We start from the raw sequence: 21,454 nt of genomic DNA, 5'->3' as shown, positions 1-21,454 counted from the left end.
AAAAAGGAAACAAGTAATACGTTCCTCACAAAACCTGAAATACATTGCTCTGGGTACATTTCATTGCACTTTTCAAAGAAGGCAATGTTTAACTTACAAAATATCACCTAGTCCAAACCACATCCTAAACCTAACCAGTTTACCAAAGCAGATATTTAAAAAAATGCCTTTGCTGCACAGATGATGTTAAAAAATTTTTTTACTAGCTTGTAACCAGGCACTTCACATCACCAACACAACACTGAACCATGTGAGGTTCAGAGAAGTTATCATATAGAGATACGTAATGTTTACAAACCATGAAGATTGTTTATGTGTTTTATGATCTTTTCATAGTTTTGTGGAAACAACCGAACAAAAATGAACTATTATTTTTGATAATATGTACCTGTAATTAGACTTAGTGTGGAAAAGATAAAAGGTATTGGTGTTAAACTGAATCCATAGTGTTCATTTCATTTGGAAAAAATGTGAGGAGAAGCATGTATTTCCAATGATTCTGAGTAGCGTTTGTTTAGTGTTCACTGTAGCTATGTTTCCATACAAAGATGTGAATTAAATTCATGCGCAAAACAGGATTATCGCATAAAAGATATGGAAATAAAGCAGTGATTCAAAGTAAACAAAATTGTCACCTCCTGATTAACTGGCGCCAAATATCAAAAGTAAAAACGGAATTTGCTGCGGTAGGAGAAGCTGCGTCAATCTTTTCTTTATTTAATAAACTATTACGCCTCAGAAGACAAATGTCGAGGTGCAATGAACGCGTTGTGTCATTTGAAGCCATGAGACACGGAGCACAGACGCTGTTGATTCTGGAGGTAATTAATAATATAATAACACTAGTACTGAAATGGCATTTTAGAATGACCAAAACAACATTTCAGATGTTTTACAATGTGCTCAGCCTGCTGGTTTGTCCATTCACATTTTGGACATTAACATTTTTATCATCACATGATCTCTTATAACAAAATCACAACTTTTTTTTTTAATGCGCATACTGGAATTTGTTCAGTAAAAGTGTTTCCATCGTAGTTTATGCGCATCTTTTCTTATCGAATAAAAAGTTTATCCTACTCAGTTATGCGCATAAGTTGTTTATGCATATTTTCCAATTGTTTGCGCATCTTAGCGTTTCCATCAACCGTTTTTTATGTGCATATCCAAAATGTGCATAAAAATAGGTAGATGGAAACATAGCTACTGTTGCTTTTTATTTCAAACTTAAATATACATGACTTTTAGGATTTACATTATGCACCTGCACTTACTGAACTGTCAAAACAAAGTTGCATGTGCTAAACGTGATGGTATTTTAACATGATAAGATTATTTAATCTGTAATGGAGTCAAAATAGCACCAGGGATTCCTCTTATTCACACACAAATAAAGATCTGCATCAGTAGCCAGGTTTCCATCCTAATGTGATTCAAATCTTTTTCCCAAATGTAAATTAGGTGTTACCATTAGATTGTTAGAGCGACTGTCTGTAGTATTGATAACCTAGTAACCAACAGTGAGCAAAACAATGGAGTCACATGAGTGTAATGCTCCTTAAATCAGAGTTTATTTGGAAAATGTGTATTCATCTCCCATTATTCACATTAACCCTTTTTTCACAAATTGTGTCTCATCTTGAGAAATTTTTTTTTGTTTGTTTTTTTGTTCATTTAGATGCCTTTGGTTCTTGTTGTGTTCATATATTTTGGTCAAACTGCACTGGAGTTCGTTCACTTCTTTGGTGCGCACCAAGGTTAGGAAGGCAATGCTCATTTATCCAAATGAACTGCCCTGAGCAATCACTGATTTTATTTTAATCCAAGCAAACGTGCCAAGTGCGAACACACCATTAAAGAAAAGTGGAAACACATTACTTCAACTCTGACTTACTGAAAACGGAATAGCAGAAAAAGGGAGGTCTATAAAATCATGCAGATGAAGAGTTCTGCTTGGTTTTAGGGGGTCGTTAACCCCCTAAAGATGAGATTGGAGCCCAAGGGCTCAATTAACATTTGATTAGTCTGGCTGGAGTCCTTCTTATCATCTGAGGGCAGATTTGGCCTTCTAAAGAGAAATAAGGGCAGAAAAACACAGACTTTATTAAGTAAAAGGCAGTTTCGGGTAAAATTTCTATCTAAATTTGAGGAAAGTTTCTGATTTGTTACGTTTTGACACACGTGAAAGTATAAAATCAGGTTTGGTTATTGTTCAAAATCTCAGAAAGTGTGCAGCTTCTCTTAAACTCTCGGTTACAGTAACGTACAAGAATATATTTGACTCATTATATAGTTAAAATCACCAGTTAGAGAATATTACTCATCGATATCCATTAACTGCATACCTCTCGATAAAGGCAATTTCAGAATGTCAGAACACAATCTTCCTCCTCCTGAGCTTTATTACATTTAATCCAAACTAATTCAGCACAGCAAATAATAATAATAATAAAAAAATCATAGTTGGCAGATTTCTGTAAGTCGCACAGAAACAAACGACGAAGAATAAAGAAGGAAAGATGAGAGAGGAGAGGCCTGTGTATGTTGATCTGGCACGAGGGAACACTACAGTCCAGATGCAGGCGTCCTTTTAGTCGTCTTCCTCTCTAATGACATGGGTCATGGCGGTTGTTGGGCACAGAGGTCGGAGGTCACATGTTTTTGTTGTTGTCGTGGTGATGGCACTGGCTGCAGGCAGGTGCGTCCAGGAAGGGAAGCTCCTGCTCTGGGCTGTGGAGTCGGAGCACTCTGGAGTTCAGATCCACACAGCACTGCAGAAAACAGACACCGTTGTTTACTCTAGTTATTATTATGCTGGCTTGACAATGTCAGTGCTGTTGCCTTTGATCTGTCGTTTTGTCTGGGTGGAATTTCTCTATCAGCTACCCTAGGTTGTGATTCAGTATATTGTGTACACAAATTCGGGTATTGGTAAGACAGTGGTTCACTATATACTAATTATAAATGCTCATTATCTGTCCACTGTAAAAATCAAACCCATTGAATGTTGTCACAAGAGGCATAGCTTTGGATGGAGTTTTGCAGGGTTGGACGTTAGCTTTCAGTGCTATCAGGCTAACATTAGCATTTGACATGTTCTCCTATACACACCTTGCTTTTATTACTTTGAAATTTCCTCAAAGAATCATTGAATCATCTATTTTTCATTCAGTAATACTTTGATTGCAAGTAACATGTTGCCTTGCTCGCTAATAAGTTAGTAGTATAGCAGTGACATTCTAAAACAGAAATGTTGCATCATGTCAAACTAACTTGCTAATGCTACATTACACGCTAGTAACAGCATGTTGCTTATAAGGTAGTAGCTATAACAGTGACATTCTAACATAGAAATGTTACATAATGTCAAAGTAACTTGCTAAAGCGGCATCACAACACGCTAGTTACAGCATGTTGCTAATAAGTTAGTAGCTATAGCAGTGACAGTAGAAAGTAACTTGCTAAAGCTACATTCCAACATGTTAGTAACAGCATGCTGTTTAGCTTGCTAATAAGTTAGTAGATATAGCAGTGACATTCTAAAACGTAGAAATATTACTCGATGCCAAAGTAAGCTGCTATAGCGACATTACTACATGCTAGTTACAACCTGTTGCGTAGCTTGCTAATAAGTTAGTAGCTATAGCAGAGACATTCTAAAACGTAGAAATGTTACAAAATGTTAAAGTAACTTGCCAAAGCTACATTACAGCATGCTAGTAACAGCATGTTGCTTAGCTTGCTAATTAGTAGCTATGGCAGTGACATTCTAACATACATAATGTCAAAGTCACTTTTAAAGCTACATTCCAACATGCTAGTAACAGCATGCTGTTTAGCTTGCTAATAAGTTAGTAGATATAGCAGTGACATTCTAAAACAGAAATATTACCCGATCCCTACTGAAAAAAACAGCTTAAACCAGCCTAGGCTGGTTGGCTGGTTTTAGCTGGTTGATCAGCCTGGTTTTAGAGGGGGTTTGGCCATTTCCAGGCTGGTTTCCAGCCATTTCCAGCCTGGTCTTAGCTGGTCAAGCTGGAAAATTACCAGCTAAAACCAGCTTGACCAGCCTAGCCAGGCTGGGAGCCCAGCCAAAACCAGCTATGTCCAGCTTAAACCAGGCGGGTCAAGATGGTTTTAGCTGGTTTTAGCTGGTCATTTTCCAGCCTGACCAGCTAAGTCAATTGCCAAAACCCCTCTAAAACCAGGCTGGTCAACCAATTCAATTCAATTCACCTTTATTTGTATAGCGCTTATACAATGTAGATTGTGTCAAAGCAGCTTCACATAAAAGGTAACAGTAAATAGGAACAGTGTAGTTCAATAGGAACAGTGTAGTTCAAGCTAAAACCAGCCAACCAGCCTAGGCTGGTTTAAGCTGGATTTTTCAGCAGGGATGCCAAAGTAAGCTGCTACAGCAACATTACATCATGCTAGATACGACCTGTTGCGTAGCTTGCTAATAAGTTAGTAACTTTAGCAGAGACATTCTAAAACGTAGAAATGTTACAAAATGTTAAAGTAACTTGCCAAAGCTACATTACAGCATGCTAGTAACAGCTTGTTGCTTAGCTTGCTAATTAGTAGCTATGGCAGTGACATTAAAACATACATAATGTCAAAGTCACTTTCTAAAGCTACATTACAACATGCTAGAAACAGCATGTTGCTTAGCTTGCTAATACGTTAGTAGCTATAGCAGTGACTAAACAGAAATGTTTCAAAATGTCAAAGTAACTTGCTAAAGCTACATTTTAGAATGTTGTCTTAGGAGGCATAGATCCTCCTGATACTAGTAACAGCATGTTGCATAGTTTGCTAATAATTTAACAACTAAAACTGTGATATAAAACAGTAAAATGTCACAGAATGGCATCACTTGCTAAAGCTACATTTCAACATGCTAATAACGTGTTGCTAGTATAGGTTGCTAATAGCTCTGTTCTATCTGTCTGTCTGTCTGTCTGTCTATTTTTCTATGTATCTGTAGTTTTGTCTGTCTGTCGTTCTGTCTGTCAGTATAACGGTGTTGTTTTACCTAGCAGCCCATGATGACATCTTAGAAGCCGCTTAGTAACATTCGATCAACTTACATCTTAGGAACTGTCAATCACTCAATCCAAATTCCCACACAACTACAAACCCCCGCAATCTCTTTCTGTCAGACTTCTAACTAAAATCCTTCGAAAATGTTCCACTTTTGTTGTCTCTCATGCTACTGTAGCATCGCAATGTGTCTTCATGAAGTTGCAGTAATTGTCTATATTCTCTATGAGAATTGTGAGCAAGGACATTTTAGGGCACTGCAGCAATGCTGAAACTGAGAAAAACGACTTTATCAATTCAAATGTGCTGTAGTTCTTACAGTGTGTTATTGTATTGTGCCTCTGTGCAGCAAAATGGTTGGTGAACATGTTTTTTTTTTGTATTTTTGTCATTGTAACAGTCTAAGGAGCATTTATACAGTACTATGTATTCCAGGTGAATATTGGCTGAAACATAAGCTTATGTTTTATTCTGCTGTTTATTAGCTGAACATTGGTTTCAGGGATTCTTCTCCTTGCATGTCTAATCTTTTTCTTCTGACAAGAATAGTAATTTACATATACTTGTGCAGACATTGGTCTCTGCATTTTTCATTCTCTGTCTGCTCTCTCTCTCTCTCTCTCTCTCTCTCTCTCTTTCATCCCCTTTTCTCTCTCACTCCATCATACTTTTAAAATAGATTTTCACTTTCCTTCTTTTAATAGCATTGAGCTTCCTCCTCATAACTCGTGTAAACCTCAAAGGGGAATTTTCCCCCTCTGGCATGTTAAATCATCTCAAACTATATTCAGAGCTGATTCAATTTTTAGATATAAGATTTAAAAAAAGATTCCCTATCATGTTCAGAGCCACTTAGCACCCCAAAACATATTTCCTTTTGTTTTTTCTTTTTGGACTAGGTACTATAATTTTATAAATCACACCATGTTATATCTATGGCATAAACACGCTTGTATATGTGTTAAAAAAGATCACATCATAGAACACTGATAACATATCATTGATTGAACTGATCTATATATAAATCTATATACTGAATGTCACTTTTTACCTTGATCATAAATAAATGAGTATTTTTTTGTCAAATGAGTTGCTTTGAATTTTTGTAAATATATTAGATTTTAGAAAACTAAAATCTTAATTGAACTGTGATTTATAAAAGATTTTAATGAATATTATTAGGCATAATTTATATGAAGGAAGAAACTCAGAACAGAGAAAAAGGCTGAAAACAAAAGTAGTTTAGAAAAAGTCTGATGTACAAATTATTAATTAATAACCAGAGAATATTTTAATTAATGCTTTATTCATTTATTTATGGTTAATATTTAACATAATTATTCAGATTTATATTACTATAAATTTACTTTTAAAATTATTAACTGTGAAAGTGTCAAATTCTGTAATATAATAATGATAATAATAATAATTATTATTAGTGAAGTTTTTTTTTCCCCTCTCCGTTGTCGCCACTGGCTTGCATGGTTCGGGATCTGTAGAGCTGCGCATCGTTGGATTTGCTCTTCAGTGTTCGGACTCTCAGTAGTGATTATTAAACCACACTGAACTGAGCTAAACTGAACTGAATTTAAACACTAAAAACTGAACTACACTGTTCTAATTTATACTGTTGTTTTATGTGAAGCTGCTTTGACACAATCTACATTGTATAAGCGCTATACAAATATAGGTGAATTGAATTGAATTATTATTGTTATTATTAATATTACTTGTGTAATATTTAATATAAAGCAATTTATATAAATGCTTATACTATACGTAATCATTTTCCTTTTACAGTTTTTTGTAAATTTGACAAAAAAATTGTTTAGATTTTTACAAATTTAAGCTTAATGCAACTCAAAGGGAATACTCTTAAATATAAATTGAAGGTCAGTACATTTTAAAAGCTTGAAAACCCCTGATCTAGATTTTCAGTAGCCAGTGGTTTTCATCAATGAATTTAAAACAAACAAAAAAAATCTTCCAAGGTAGACTGAAGACAAACATGAGAGTCTGAAGATGATTGAATAAATTCCGGGCTTACTTTGAGTTCCAGCAGAGTCTGTAGGCCCAAACACACCTCAAACGTGGCGTCCTCTGTGAACAGACGAGAGACGAGACTCAAAATGTGGGAAAGAAAGAGAGACTATTCATCCCTTGTAGACATCATTTTTAATTAGAAAAGCACATGAGGGGGCTTGATTTAAACTGGCATCATTAGTAGCTTTATCCGCTTGTTAAGTGTGATGTTTGTGTAATGTTTCCGGATCCAAGCCTCTACTCCTCTGAATTGAGAAAACTAAATGCCACTCAATAGCCATTTACGAGTAATGTTTAGTCATATCACATTAAAGGCACAATATAAGATTTTTTTATTAAAATATCTCAAAACCACCAGAGCAGTGTTTTACATTTTGCTGACTTGTGTATTTACATTATCCCAAATATTTTAAAGAATGTTAAAATCCAGAGCAATACACCCTTGATTTAGGTGTTATAGAAAACAAAAATTGAGGGTGTATGACAATATGGCTTAATTTAGATCACATGATATCTACACGAGTCCTGTAGTTTTCGCAACTCTCATGATTAATTAAGCCTTTGTTTATTGTGAATATATGCCATCTTGCAGCAAAATATATATATATACTGTGCCTTTAAAAAAATCTATTACAAAATCATGGTAATCATGGTATAATGTAAGTCGTATGGTATAACGTCAACCTGTGTCAGCTATTGAATTTCCTCTCTTTGAAACATTGTGGCAAAATGTTGAGGAAAGCTATACCAAGTTTTGCTGTACAAAGCTCCATGAGCTGGGACTCAAACTGTTTTCGAAAAGATACATTTTCATTGGCTAAAAATGCTGTCTTGGAGGCTGATCACACCAATTGTACTTTTCCGTTCTGAAAACGCAAGGCACATAGCACTGCATATTGTTGACTTTAGAAAAGAGCAGTGTGTTGCGCTTTTTGTGTTGCTAGGCGACCACTGTATCAATGGTCTTGGTACTGGAGTGCGTGACATCAGGTGTTTTTTCCGCCGTTGACTTTTTTCAACTGCAGGCACGCAGTTGGTTGGAATGTGTACAAAATGCTCACTGCCAATAGAAAACCATTAAAAAGGTGTCTACCAAATAATCAAAATGCTATAGTAATTTATTGTGAATACCATATTGTTTTTGAACAATACTATAGTAAAGTATTTTAAATTAAAATGGGTTAATTTTATAGTTGCTTTAGTAACACAACAACTATAACAATATAATCAAATTACCCAATAACGTAGTTTTTTTTAAACTATGGGTTATTTTATTGTACAGTACACCACATAATGTACACTGCAGTATTTATTACAGTTCATCAGTTTACCATAATTAACATTGCAGTATGATGTAGCATTTATTAACATTCATTCATCTTCATTCATCATTGTAGCATAGTATGGTTCAAAAACAATAGTGTTTACTATAAATGATTAAAGTTTTTGGATATAGACTCACCAAAAAACTAAATTAGGTGTGATCGAGGCCAAAACAGAGAGGAAAATATGTGTGTTTTAAACTAAAACATTTTGTATGGTCACAGTCTCTGGACTTGCTGCATTGTAGACACTAATATTTAAATGATTTGTAAGAGAGAGAATTATTTTACCATCTGTTATTAGGTGTGCATATGAACATTACGATAACTATTTTCAGTAGTATCACAGCACACTGTGAGTGTATATTAGTATTAGTTGTTGTTTGCATTAGGCATCTGATAGAGCATTGGATCCAGAAAACGTCAGATTTAACTAGCAGCTATTACATCTGTATGCAGTGCGAGCATAAAACAATTCCGGCACCGGGCCCAGGTCATGAACGCCTGCGTTGCGTAATTCCTCTGTACTGCCCACGTTTCTTTGTGCATCATTTGCAGGCTGCTGTCTGAACTAGAAAAGGTCAGTGGCTCACTCTGAAAGCTGAATGCAAATGCAAGCTGAAGACATTTATATGGATATTCCTTTTGCACACTCTCACAAGATTTTCCGCTATCTTTAAACTTCTATTGAGATACAGCTGGTTGAAACTGGTTATGTGGGTGCCAAACTCTCTCAGCTACTGTACTCTATTCAATGATGTGGGGTTTACTGGACAGTTGTTAAGGCAAGACACTGCTGATGAATGGGGTAAAAGTACAGTTATCATACTTTCAAAGATTATTGATTAGATTGAAAATTGCCAAACAATGTTTACTGAAGAGATTTCCAAAATGTTATGTTTAAATATGTAAATGAGACATTATTTTCTGAATTGCACAGTATGTTGAAGGCATTTATAGCACAAATCTGAACATTGGATAGTCAAGTTGAAAATTCTTGTTTCATTTTCCTTTTTTACCCTATTAGTTTTTTAAAGATTGATTTTTGGGGACTCTTTTTGGCTGCATAATTCAGAAAACATCACACCAAGAGCCAAAAAGATAAATAAATAAATCTCCATTTTTGTAGAAGAAAATGTTGTGTATAATCAGCCGGTTTATGTGTGAACAAATCCCTCTGTAAAAACCTTAAGAATGTAGATATGAGTAAAGCTCTTCAGTTTGGATTATGTAAGTGCTGCTGAAGTGGAGATTTATGGTTCGGTGCACAAGGAAAAAAAAAAAAAAGCCAAATGCACTGTAAGTCATAATTGAAATCTTCAAGCACGCGTTGATAAAGTATGACAAAACAAGCTTATAAATCTAAAAAGAAATGCTTAAAATTGTTTAGAGTAGACTAAGAAGAAAATCTAAAGCCACAAATCTAAAGCCTAAAATATGCATTAAAATAGGAAAGATTTTGCCTGCAGTGTCTTGTCTTAAAGGTAGAAGACAGATGTTTTTTTATAGAAGCGAGTATAGAAATGTTGAAGTCTGACCGATGACCCAGGCAGTGCATTGCACTCTCTCTCTGCCCAGCTGCAGCTGTAGAGACTTCACCGTCTCCACTGGAGAAGATTCACTGACTGGCTGCTTGTCTCGACCTTTATCTTCTAGCTTTGTTTTCAGTCTGAAATTGAATACAAGTATTTAGAAGACTGTATTATTTTCTTATTTACATAATATTATATTATAGAATACAAGCTATTTTCTATACATGTAACAGTTTTGAATTATGACGATTACACAATTTCTGAAGAAATCAAAAATTCATAAAATGTGCACTTGATTTATGTGGTTTACGAGGACATGCATTTGTATAATGACATGGATATGATTTACCCCAGGGATTTACACCAGGGATTCTCAACCAGTGGGCTCCGGCCCACTAGTGGGCCTCAGTGATCCTTGAGGTGGGCCGCGAGATTTAGAGAAAATTAACTCTCAATATTATACTGTAATTTTGGATTTCATTATTAATATACTATATTAAAATGATCGAAGTAATGCACTTTCTCCTGTTCTCTGATTGATTAAGTCAAACTCGGCGCAAAAACAGCCTCATGATCCTGGCTGCAACTACACGAACATTTGTTCATTCACAAACTATGCGTAAAGTGAAAGTGAAAGTCTCATACAGCCCATACAGGAGAATCTAGCGAGGCTCAAAGGTGTTTCTGCCATAGAATGTAAAATGAACTTGCATATGAGCTTCAGACGCGCTCTGGTGGAGCTGTTCACTGTTCCTGTTAGCAATCTCCCAATAATATCCAGCCGCAAACTCAACCGCCCTCAGATAGATGCGTTTAACAGATTTAATGTGTTTTACTGTATTTTACATTTGTCTGTATATTTTTGAATAGTAAATATTTAATAGTAGACATTCAGTCAGTCCACTTTAAAGCACTGGTGTTTTGCAGTCGCCCTGTTGACCTGTGGTTCTCTTTGAATCTGTGTAAGTTTTAAAAAAATAAATATATACAAAATAAATATATAAAATTATATGTATATGAGGACATGCCTTGTGTGTAATTCAAAGTGCTTAAAAATCTACAGCATACGTGTCAAATCCAGTTTCACAGTTTAGCTTTAACCCTAATTAAACACACCTGATCAAACTAATTGAGTCCTTCAGGCTTGTTTGAAACCTGCAGGTTAGTGTGTTGAAGCAGGGCTGGAACTAAAGTGCAGAGATGTGGCCCTCCAGGGACTGGATTTGACAACTGTGTTTTACAGGTCTCCAATAAGGGTTAGATTTAGGGGTATGGGTAGGGTAAGGCCAAGATAATAAGTGGTAATTCAGTAATAAATTACGCATATAGAGAGCCATCGTAAAGGACATGTAGAGTATGTGTCTGTGTGTGTGTTGAATCCACTCACCCCAGTCGTCTGCAGCATGTTTTTGAGATGTGGTTGTGTTGGCATCCTGTGTTTATGGATAGCATCACCTCTGCATCTCCACACTGCAAAATAAACATTTGGTTCTTCACTCAAAATGAAATCCTTGATTAATTTTTTGTTCTCCCCATGTAATTCGTTTTTCGCACCTTTCATGTGAGAGGAATTTTAAATAGCGGAACACATTATCAGCCGGAGTTCCGTCTGCCAACTACTTTCACACAGTCACCAACCTGAGACACTCCAAGCATGTTGAAGATTTGAGCTTTTGCTCTTTTAAACAATGGACAATGCCATTTTCATTCAACTCAGAATATTTCAATCCCATTTAAACACATCTACGCGTATCAGGAACAGGCTAGGAAAGCAACACACCAACAACTATACACAACAGTCTAGCAAGCACCCAGCTTACCATATCGACACAAGGAATGTTCTCATAAACCACATTAATAGAGTAAACATTGGTCGTAGCCTTGTAAATTTGACCATTCGACGTCCTCGTAAACTACCTAAACAAGTATACTTATGTGTTTTTGGTGGTAACACTTTATACAATAAAGTTGTATACGTTAATGGTTATTTTTGTGTCTAACAAACAATGCTTAGCAACTATGAATGAAACCGTAGGTACTGAATACCAATACCATGTCAGCCCAAATCGTCTTATGCTGAGTTCAGACTGCATCATTTTAGCCCCGATTTTGACTTGCCGACTGGTTTTGAGAAATCGCAGACAAATGCCTGAAATCACAGGCAAATCGGTGCTCGTTCACATGAGTAACAATCACACAGTGTAAGCTATCAAAGACACGATCTGAGAGAATCGCCAATGAGTCGCCAACATCTGTGAAATATTTGGCATGCTAAATATCTGGAGCTGTCGTCAATTCAAAATCATGTGAAATGTGTTCTGATTGAAAATAACATCGGCGATGACCTACAGCCAATGAGAGAGCAGCATTCACTAGTATAAGTATCTGCAGGCCAGCGGGAGGTTGGGGAGATGTTAAAAGGGCTTTTTTTTTGTCTATTTGGACCCAAGAAATGGAGGAAAAACTAGTGGAAAATTGGCAGGAGCACCTGTGTCTTTTGTGTCCGACTCGAAAAAGAAAAATGTTGCAAAGAAATTGATAATTCCATTTAAAAGCCAAAATAAGTACACTTTCTACTTCACTATTTCTGGCTTCTTTCTCATTATGTAGTTAATACATAAAGATATACTATGTCACCTCGCTTTGTTTCCATGTCACTTCTCACGTGTCTTTGGTTGTGAGACAGCTTTTGGACTAAGACAACGTAGTCAGCGATTCTTCCTATTGTAAAGTCATGCAGTGTGAAACCTCCGATCCATCCTGCAGTGTAAACACAGCACAGCTACCCCAGATAGTCATGCAGTGTGAAAACATCTGTGACGCGACTACTTTGAAAAACATTCAGTCTGAACTCTGAATTAGCTATTTAGTAGCAATAATTCAAATTACTTTAGCATCTTCCTGGCAACCAAAAAGAACACCCTAGAATACCATAAAAACTGCCTAGAAACCATAAAGAACACCTTAGTAACTACTTAGCAATATCCTAACAACCACACATAACACCCTAGTAACCACTTAATAACCTGGTAACTACACATTATTCTAGCAACTACACAACAACATCCGTGCAACCACCAATCAGCACTCTAGAAACAGCTAGCAAGCACCTATCAAACATATTGCATCTTATTAAACCTTAGCAACCTCTCAAGTAGCCTAGCAAGACACCCAGAGTCTATTTAAAATGACGAGAGTATATATATATATATACTGTTAATTGTAAAACTGCTTTAAACTTCAAGCTTATGAATCTGCTTCAAACTTCCAACAGTTTCAAGATTAAGGGCTCTATTTTAACAATCTAGATGCAAAGTTTTAAAGTGCATGGCGCAAAATCATTAAGGATTAGAAAGATCGGAAAACACGCTCTGCGCCGCGGCGCATGGTCTAACAGCGTTGTGCTTATTCTCTTAATGAGTTATAGGTGTACATCCTGTGTATAATAAGCAATTTGTAAGCGAGGCGCACAACTAACGCACTCTGCGCTGGACTTTAGACCTGCTCTCAGCTGATCTATTGCAGTCTATTTTAGTTCCTCAAAAAAGCAACGCACCAACAATGCACCCTAACACGCCTCTTTTTTTAGACCGTAACACCCATGAGTCCACAAAGGTGCAAATGGATTTACTATTTAAACAATGTGGCACAAAACGAGAAAATTAGGGTTGCACTGGTCTGAAAATAGCAAAACATCGCAGCAAACACATCTTGCACCTTGTTGCGCCAGATATATGGTGGGGATCTAAAATTCAAGCTTTTAAAACCATTTCAGGCTAAGCTTGCTCAAGTCAACATTAAAGTTTAAAGGTTTATTATTATTAATTTATATTATTATTATTATTATTATTATTATTATTATTATTATTATTATCATCATTATTATTATTATTATTATTATTATTATGGTCAAAGATTGTTTTGGCAGTGACACTTTACAATAAGGTTGTACAAGTTAATGTTAATTTATGTATTTACTAACGTGAATAAACTATGACTAATACATTTATTACAGTATTTATTCATCTTCGTTTGCGTTAGTTAATGGAAATACAGTTGTTCAATGTTAGTTTATGGTGCAACCAGTGTTAACAAACATGAATTTGTATTTTAACAAATAAGTAATTATACATTTGTAAATGTTGAACTATGATTAATAAATGCTCTACAAGTATTATTCATTAATAGTTCATGTTAGTAAATATGTTAACTAATGAAATCTAAATTGTGACCGTTTTGGCTTTGTCTGATAGTATCAGGACAGTCAGAGGATAATAGTCGTGGTTAATAATGGGCTGTTATTGGCGTTTGGCTTCAGTGAGTCTGTCCTTTCACCTGTATTTCCATCAGTGTTAGCAGAATCCAGAGCTCATCAGATGTGTGATGACCCTGTGCTTTTGCAGCGTTAGCGCTTCAGAAGGTCTGTGTGTCTGTTCTTCCTGCTTGCTTGACATTTATGTGTAAATAATTTAAGTATTAGCAGAACCAGTGGATAGTTTTTTAAATCATTAGCCATTAGTCTGTTTCCAGATAGATCCTGTCACATGTTTTGGGTCATTCCAGATTAATATTTGTATAAACAGTGACTTTAGCAGTGATACAGACTCGTACCAGTTAATATATGTTGTGATATATTGTTTTAATCGATCAATGTAAATTGCTAATATATACAAGCAGTTTCTTTTAGGCATTTTGTCTTCATCTTTCGTATGCTCATTTATGCATATTTTTCTTTTTGTTCTAGTATTTTCTATTGGTTTTTACTCAATTACTTTAATATTACTTCATAGTAATGAGAGTAACAAAATTTTTATCTGTACATTTTTACATTTTTATTTGTTCAATTTAATTTGATAGTTCATATTTTAATGATTGTAAAATTAATTAATCTGAATTTTCATTAAATAATAATAATTGCAGGCATCATGGTGGCACAGTGGGTAGCACAATTGCCTCACACAAGAATGTCGTTGCATCGAGCCTCAGCTGTGTCACCGTTGGCATTTCTGTGTGGTGTTTGCATACTCTCCCAGTGTTGGGAGAGTATGCAACTCCCAATGTCAACTCCAAAGACATGCGCTAAAGGTGAATTGGGCAAGCTAAATTGTCCGTAGTGTATGTGTGTCAATAAGTGGGTTTGGATGTTTCCCAGTGATGGGTTGCAGCTGGAAGGGCATCCACTGCATAAAACAAATACTGGATAAGTTGGTGGTTTATTCCGCTGTGGCGAGTCCATATTAATAAAGGGACTATTAATTATTATTATAATTTCTTGTAAAATATTGAATTAGTTCATTAATACTTTAATAATTCACTTATTATTTGTTATTAGTATTATTAAAATGTGTTTAATATATAATAAAATGTATTTATAAAATTAATTTTTATAAATAATACATTATTAAATACTACTAGTATTTAATAATGCTACAATATTGTTGTAGTATTGCTACAAATAATAACAGATAATTACAAAGTGCCTATTAAAATTTTTTGGAATTAAGTTTTATTAAGAAGTCTTACCATTTAAATGTTACCATGATTTAACATGAGTAAATTACATTAGCAAATATATTTAACTATATATATTGATCTGATTTCAGATTTTTCGATCAGATTTTTTCGAGCTGAATATTACACTGTAAATATGAATTTGTTAAGTTTACTTAATTAAATTGTGCAAACTTATTGCCTTAATTTGATTAAGTAATGGTAAATTTATTGTATTATTTATTTATTTATTACTAATATATTTAAAAATATCCCTTACTTACATTGAGTGAAATTTACTTAGACTACTTAAATTTTTTTCTTGACTTAACTAGATTTGTAATCGGAGTTGGTAGTTTTACAATAAAATTTGTACAGATTTTAATTAGTCTATTAGTCTGTTTAATTATCCCTATATGACTCCCTATATGTTCATCATTCATTTTTGACATTTATTTTCCAGTATGAGACAAAGTATGCTGGGAACTAGAAATCCGCATGGTTAGGTGAACTCATTCAGTTTAAATTCATTCTTTTACAACATTTTGAGTTCACGCAACTTGTTTCTATTAAGTTCAATTAACTTACATTAAAAGTGTAAGTCAAATGTACTCATTTCATTAAATGCACTGCTAGATTTTACAGTGTAGATACCTATAATAATAATAATAATAATAATTTGTAATAATGAATTTATTATTCAATAAGTAAGTACTTCTATACCTACTGCTACCACCACTACTACTAATAAAAACAATAATGTTTTTATAGTAATAATATTGATGATAATATTCTTGTTATTTAATTTAAATGTTATTTAATGAATTGTTATTGACATTATCTTTAGTGCAATTATAATATTAATACTAGTCTCCACCCTGTAGCCTAGTAAGAAGCCTTCGCTGAGATATTTGGAGGGATTTGGATCTGTGTGTGGCATATGGACTCTCAGCATGCGTGAGGACTTAAAGACAATACGGCTCCACCTACACGCAGCTAAAGCCTTTGCCCGTTTGCTCACTGCACATTTAATGAGTGAAGGATGATCTCTGCGTCAGCACACCGTTACAGATAAATACGTGGATGAGAGCATTTGGTGAAACCTCTGTGAGTTTCCTGTCAGTCAAGGTGAGTTTTCGCCCCCGCAACTTTCCTACCACATGAAGGCCCACATGAAGGCAGGGGCGCGGCGCCTCTCAGAGCCCACAGACGGGCGCCGTTAAGCCCCTCACAGTCGTTGTTCCGACCCTGTTTCTATGTTCCATACACACTTGCACAAACATGCAGGTTTTCTTGCATTGTTTCACGTCTGTTTCTTCCTCTGTGCGCTGTGCTGAAAGTGTTATGTTACATGGCTACAATCGACACCTCAAAAAAAGTCTATATAAAAAGTGTATATAAACACTTTCAAAGAGGCTAACTGTGACTGTCCGGTTTATTCCAGCTGTAAATGAGTCTACATTAAATTCTCAGTGTCTTTCTCTGTCATCTGGGATATACTGTATATAAATACTGTCATTTACAAAATATACTCATATATAGGGCTTGACATTAACGTTTTTGATCACCAGCCACTGTGGCTAGTAGTTTTCCACCGTTACTAGCCACTCGTCACAATTTTGTTGTTGGGAAAATATATTTTATGCATAAATGTGAATTTTGTGGTATTTCCACATGCCTCCTCATTCATTTAACTTTTTTGTGTATAAGCAAATGGGTTGTGCTTTCATAAAAAAGTGTTGCATTGCAATTAGTTTCCTTTCACAGGACATTTTAGGGCTCAACGCTATAAAGATTTACCTATTTTTTTCTCTGGCCACACCAAACTAATTTTAAATGTCAAAACAAGCAAAAAACTACTGTATTCATACACTTTTTATTCAACAAAAATGTAAAAAAATAAATAAATAGACAATTTAAAAAAATACATTCTCATCCATATGCATAGGAGTCTGTCCAGGCTAAAGGTCCCAGATCACCAGTTAACTATGCATACAACATATTAACGCAGTTTTATTGTAAAGGATGATTAATAAACCATATAACCAAAAGTAACTGTAAGCAAAAGAAGGCATGTGAAAAACAAAATGCGATAATGAAAGGATGAACCCGCGCACACGGTTAACGTTATGCCTATTAATAATCTGTTCAAATAATGGTTAAAGCAAAAGCTGCAACCACTACTTACAAAGAATCTTGAGCCCTTGAAGGACTCTGGGTGCATGAGCATCACACTAGTTTCGATTCTAGACATGATTGATTCGTGCGAGGAAACAGCACGGGAACTTTTAAAGGTTCAAGACACCCTCGAGTAATTTTTTTTTTGCAATTTTAACAGATTTGTGTGTGTTGAGCATCAATTAAAACAATGTTAGCACCTGTTAGCTTTAATTGTGGGGAAAATTTTGAGCTTTTGTCAGCTAATCTCATCTTCCAGGTTTAAAATAATTTTTGGGGTGGAAACAAAATCGGTCACGTATATCGCAAATCTGCTAGTGGAGTGATGACTCGTCAGTTTCTTATTATTATTGATAGGGGAGCTTTCTTATCCTATGAGAAGACCCTACTTAAATATTTACAAGAGCACATGTAAGCACGAAGGCAAGGCAGGCCTGTCAAGCTGTGAGACCCAACGACTGAGACCACGTCCATTTGCGGAAAGTGTATTTAGCCATTCATGAAGGGTTGTATCGTTATGTGTTTGTTTTCATGATTCACGGGGTTTGTTGCATGTGTTTGCCTGCGATGCTGTCAGGGCCAATACAGCATTTTTGTCGAGAGAGCTGTACGAGAATTCATATGGCAGACTTTAATCAGTTGGGTTCGTTACCATTCAGACACATCACCTATATCCGTACTGCTGTGTTCACCTATGTTTAAAATCCTCCAGATTACCGGCAGGGCTAATGGTTGGAATAGACAGGGCAAGAGACCTGCTGCACTGCTATCCACTGCGTCTACATTTCACTCCCGGGGATTAAGGAGGAGAGAAGTCCTCCTTATTTAAAGTGTTTATATAAACACAATTATCTTTATAATGATATAACAAATTGTGGTTATGTTTATATGAAATTACGAATAACAAATGTATAAGGACATTAAATTACTTATTGTTTATTTCTTCGCAAATTAACTTTGTAAATTATTAAATCATGGGTCTCCTGACGGTTTGTGTCTCATTTTGTGAGCCAACTGACAGCTGTTTTCTTTTTTTTCCCCTGCTTTGCTGGTCGCGCCCACTTTTTCCTCTGCTCACAATGCTCCACGGCCATTATGAAGCATTTTTTGAAAAATTCTGAGATAGACTTAAACCAAAAGAGGGGGGATTCATGGCCTGTTAAACACTCAATCCCTCATCAGTGAGTAAGTAGAGCCTGTCTCATCGTGCGCATGAGCTTGCTGTTATTTGGTGTTCATCTGCTTTCTTTTGCTAGTGCGAACAGTTGTTTTTGTCAGTCATGCTGCTTCTCGATTCTAAGATCACATTTGCACACATATTGACAAATGGTCATGAACTAAAAGTCTAATCTTTAGTGACGAGCCAGCACAGGCATTTTAAAAATTATTTTCAACCAGCCAAAGTGGCTTGTGAGAGTGGCTGTCTAACACGCCACAGCTGAAATCTACCCACATTTGGCAGGTTGGCGGGTGTTAATGTCAAGCCCAGCTTATATACTACATTTTACAATTATACAAGGACATAAATACAGTATATAATGTTTGTCTAGATAAACTTTGAAAATATATTTTAAAAAGGTTTGTTGTTGTGCAAGAACTTTGCTAAAGGTTTAGTAAAAGTGGCTTGAAGTTAGCAGGTTTGAGGCTTCATAATAGTTTTACATTTAAGTTTTAAATTTGTTGAATTTTAGCTTAGATGTAAGTTTAAATTGAGTTAAAAAGTCTGGTGATAAGGTCATACATTAGATAGAAAGACAGACAGACCTGACAGACGGACCAAAAGAAAGAAAGAAATGATGGAGGGTGACAGACACAGGCAGATAGACGGACAGATGGACAGATAGATAGATGGCATGTAGTAATGTTGTAAACCTGTTAATGACATTTTAATGTTTTATGTCACTGTTTTGGTGTTACTAGCATGCTTTAATGTAGCTTTAACAAGTTACTTTGACATTTTGTAACATTTTTATGTTTTAGTATGTCACTGTAATAGCTATTAAGCTATTTGTAGGCTAAGCAACATGTTACTTGCAATGCTTTAGCAAGGTACTACAGTGTAGGTAACCTGTTACATTTTAACGTCACTGACCAGTTTTAACACTTCCTTAGCATGTTTTTATACAATATGTCACTTATAAAATGTGTTACTTGCATTTTGCAATCTTATAACATTGTTAGCCTGTTAAATGACGAATTAGCTAATTGAAACACATTTAATCTTTTGCTAGCACGTTTTAGAATGTTTCTAGATGTCACTAGCAAGTTTTAATGTCATGTTAACATGTTTTGACAAGTTACACATGTTGTAATTGTAATGTTTCAATGTATTTCACAAACAATGCTAATCTTTCTTTTAAGTAAATTCCTTTTGGCTTTGACACTTAGGATAGATACACACAAATAAAAATAGTTTCATTTTATTACATTTTTCTCTTTCTGGATTTGTTGTTTTGAGTGATGGGAACTCAAAACTGCAGTATTATATTTTGTTTATAATAATGTAATGTTATAAAAATGCTCTGATATTTTTCTTTATTGTTTGAACTTGTTGAATCCGAATGAAATCCTCCCGTTGTGAGCTGTGGTATGTCTTTATTCGATTGCTGCTATTGTGTAAATGTGTGTATGGATGCACCGATGTGTGTATGTTACGTTTATAATGAGCAAAATCATGCATGACTTCTCTGCCTCAGAGTGAAACCTATCTTTCCAGAAGAGGAGGCATAATTCGCTATGTATAACGCTGGCCCACTTATCTAGCGCTTCATTATCAAAGCTTTAATTAGATGCTGACTGATTCTTTCCACTGTTCAGTTTACCTGTGACAAAACCACTGTACGTGCTTTGGGGAACATTCAGTTCATTTGAATGCACATCTGCAACTTACAGGTGAAAGTGCATATAAATTTTTCTTTTTCTATCTTACTTTTTAAATCTTAGCCTTATTTTACATCTTATTGGAATATTTTATTATATAAATATCATTCTATGTTTCGTTTGGTGGACTTAAGACAGGAATCAGTGGTCCGTTCTTCGTATGTTGATTACTTAATTAGGTGGATTTGGTTATTGATGTTTAAAAATAAATAAATAAAACTTATGCGCTATCTGCACAAATAAAAGTAGGGCCTACAAAGACTGTCATGGGGTGGTTCTCCGCAAGCGTGTTTAAAGAGAACAACTTTTTAGCCACAATGCAGACTATTTTAAGGTACCAGCTTCTCAGCAATCTCAGATCAGTTTATGTAGACATTTTAATCTAATTCAAGAACATGTTTGAATAACCAAATTAGCCAGAGATCAGTTTCCAAGATTAAAAGATCCAGGATCTGTCAAATCAATTTAGATCACCATCAGTGAGGTACGAAGAACGGACTCCAGGTTAAAGTTGTTATTTAAAGGAATGGTCAGACAGGCAAGGGTTAAACAGGAGCAAACAGTAACATAATGGGCAAAGAGCAATCCAATCATCAAACACAGAAATAGTCCAGGGACTAAAAATAAAAATAGCAAGACAAAACAAGGAACTTGGAAATACCGGAAAAGTCCACAACAGCAAAACAATACTCAGCAGTGAATGTGTTTAAATGCGAGTCAGTAATGTCCTGTATAGCTGTAAGTGTAATTAAAGTTCGGATGATGAGTTTCAGGTGTGTGTGTGTGTGTGTAATGAGAGCAACAGATTGTGGGAGGTGTAGTACAGGTAAATGACACAGTATGGACAGATGGAGTGTCCTCTGGCACTCCAGTGGATAATTGGGACAGTTTCACTCTGGGTTTTGTATATTATATCAATTTATACTACATTATTTTGTTACTCTGTAACTTGTTTTCTAGAAC

At 35.3% G+C, this 21,454-nt stretch overlaps 1 protein-coding gene across 1 annotated transcript in view; it reads right to left on the bottom strand.

Moving 5' to 3' along the window:
• Positions 1-1,991: 1,991 nt before the first annotated feature.
• nrip2 (nuclear receptor interacting protein 2) overlaps positions 1,992-21,454 on the bottom strand; it is a 50,065-nt gene continuing 30,602 nt past the window's right edge. The window contains exons 3-6 of the mRNA XM_056455696.1: positions 11,331-11,413; positions 9,950-10,080; positions 7,094-7,146; positions 1,992-2,771 (exon numbers count right to left, since the gene is read on the bottom strand). Of these exons, the coding sequence (XP_056311671.1) occupies positions 2,652-2,771; positions 7,094-7,146; positions 9,950-10,080; positions 11,331-11,413 (387 nt within the window). The 3' untranslated portion in view covers positions 1,992-2,651. The remainder of the gene's footprint in view (positions 2,772-7,093; positions 7,147-9,949; positions 10,081-11,330; positions 11,414-21,454) is intronic.

This window comes from Danio aesculapii, chromosome 4, assembly GCF_903798145.1.
Source record: "Danio aesculapii chromosome 4, fDanAes4.1, whole genome shotgun sequence".
Lineage (NCBI taxonomy): Eukaryota > Metazoa > Chordata > Actinopteri > Cypriniformes > Danionidae > Danio > Danio aesculapii.
The sequence above is the reverse complement of the archived record's forward strand: the minus strand, read 5'-3'. Positions and strand labels throughout refer to the sequence as shown.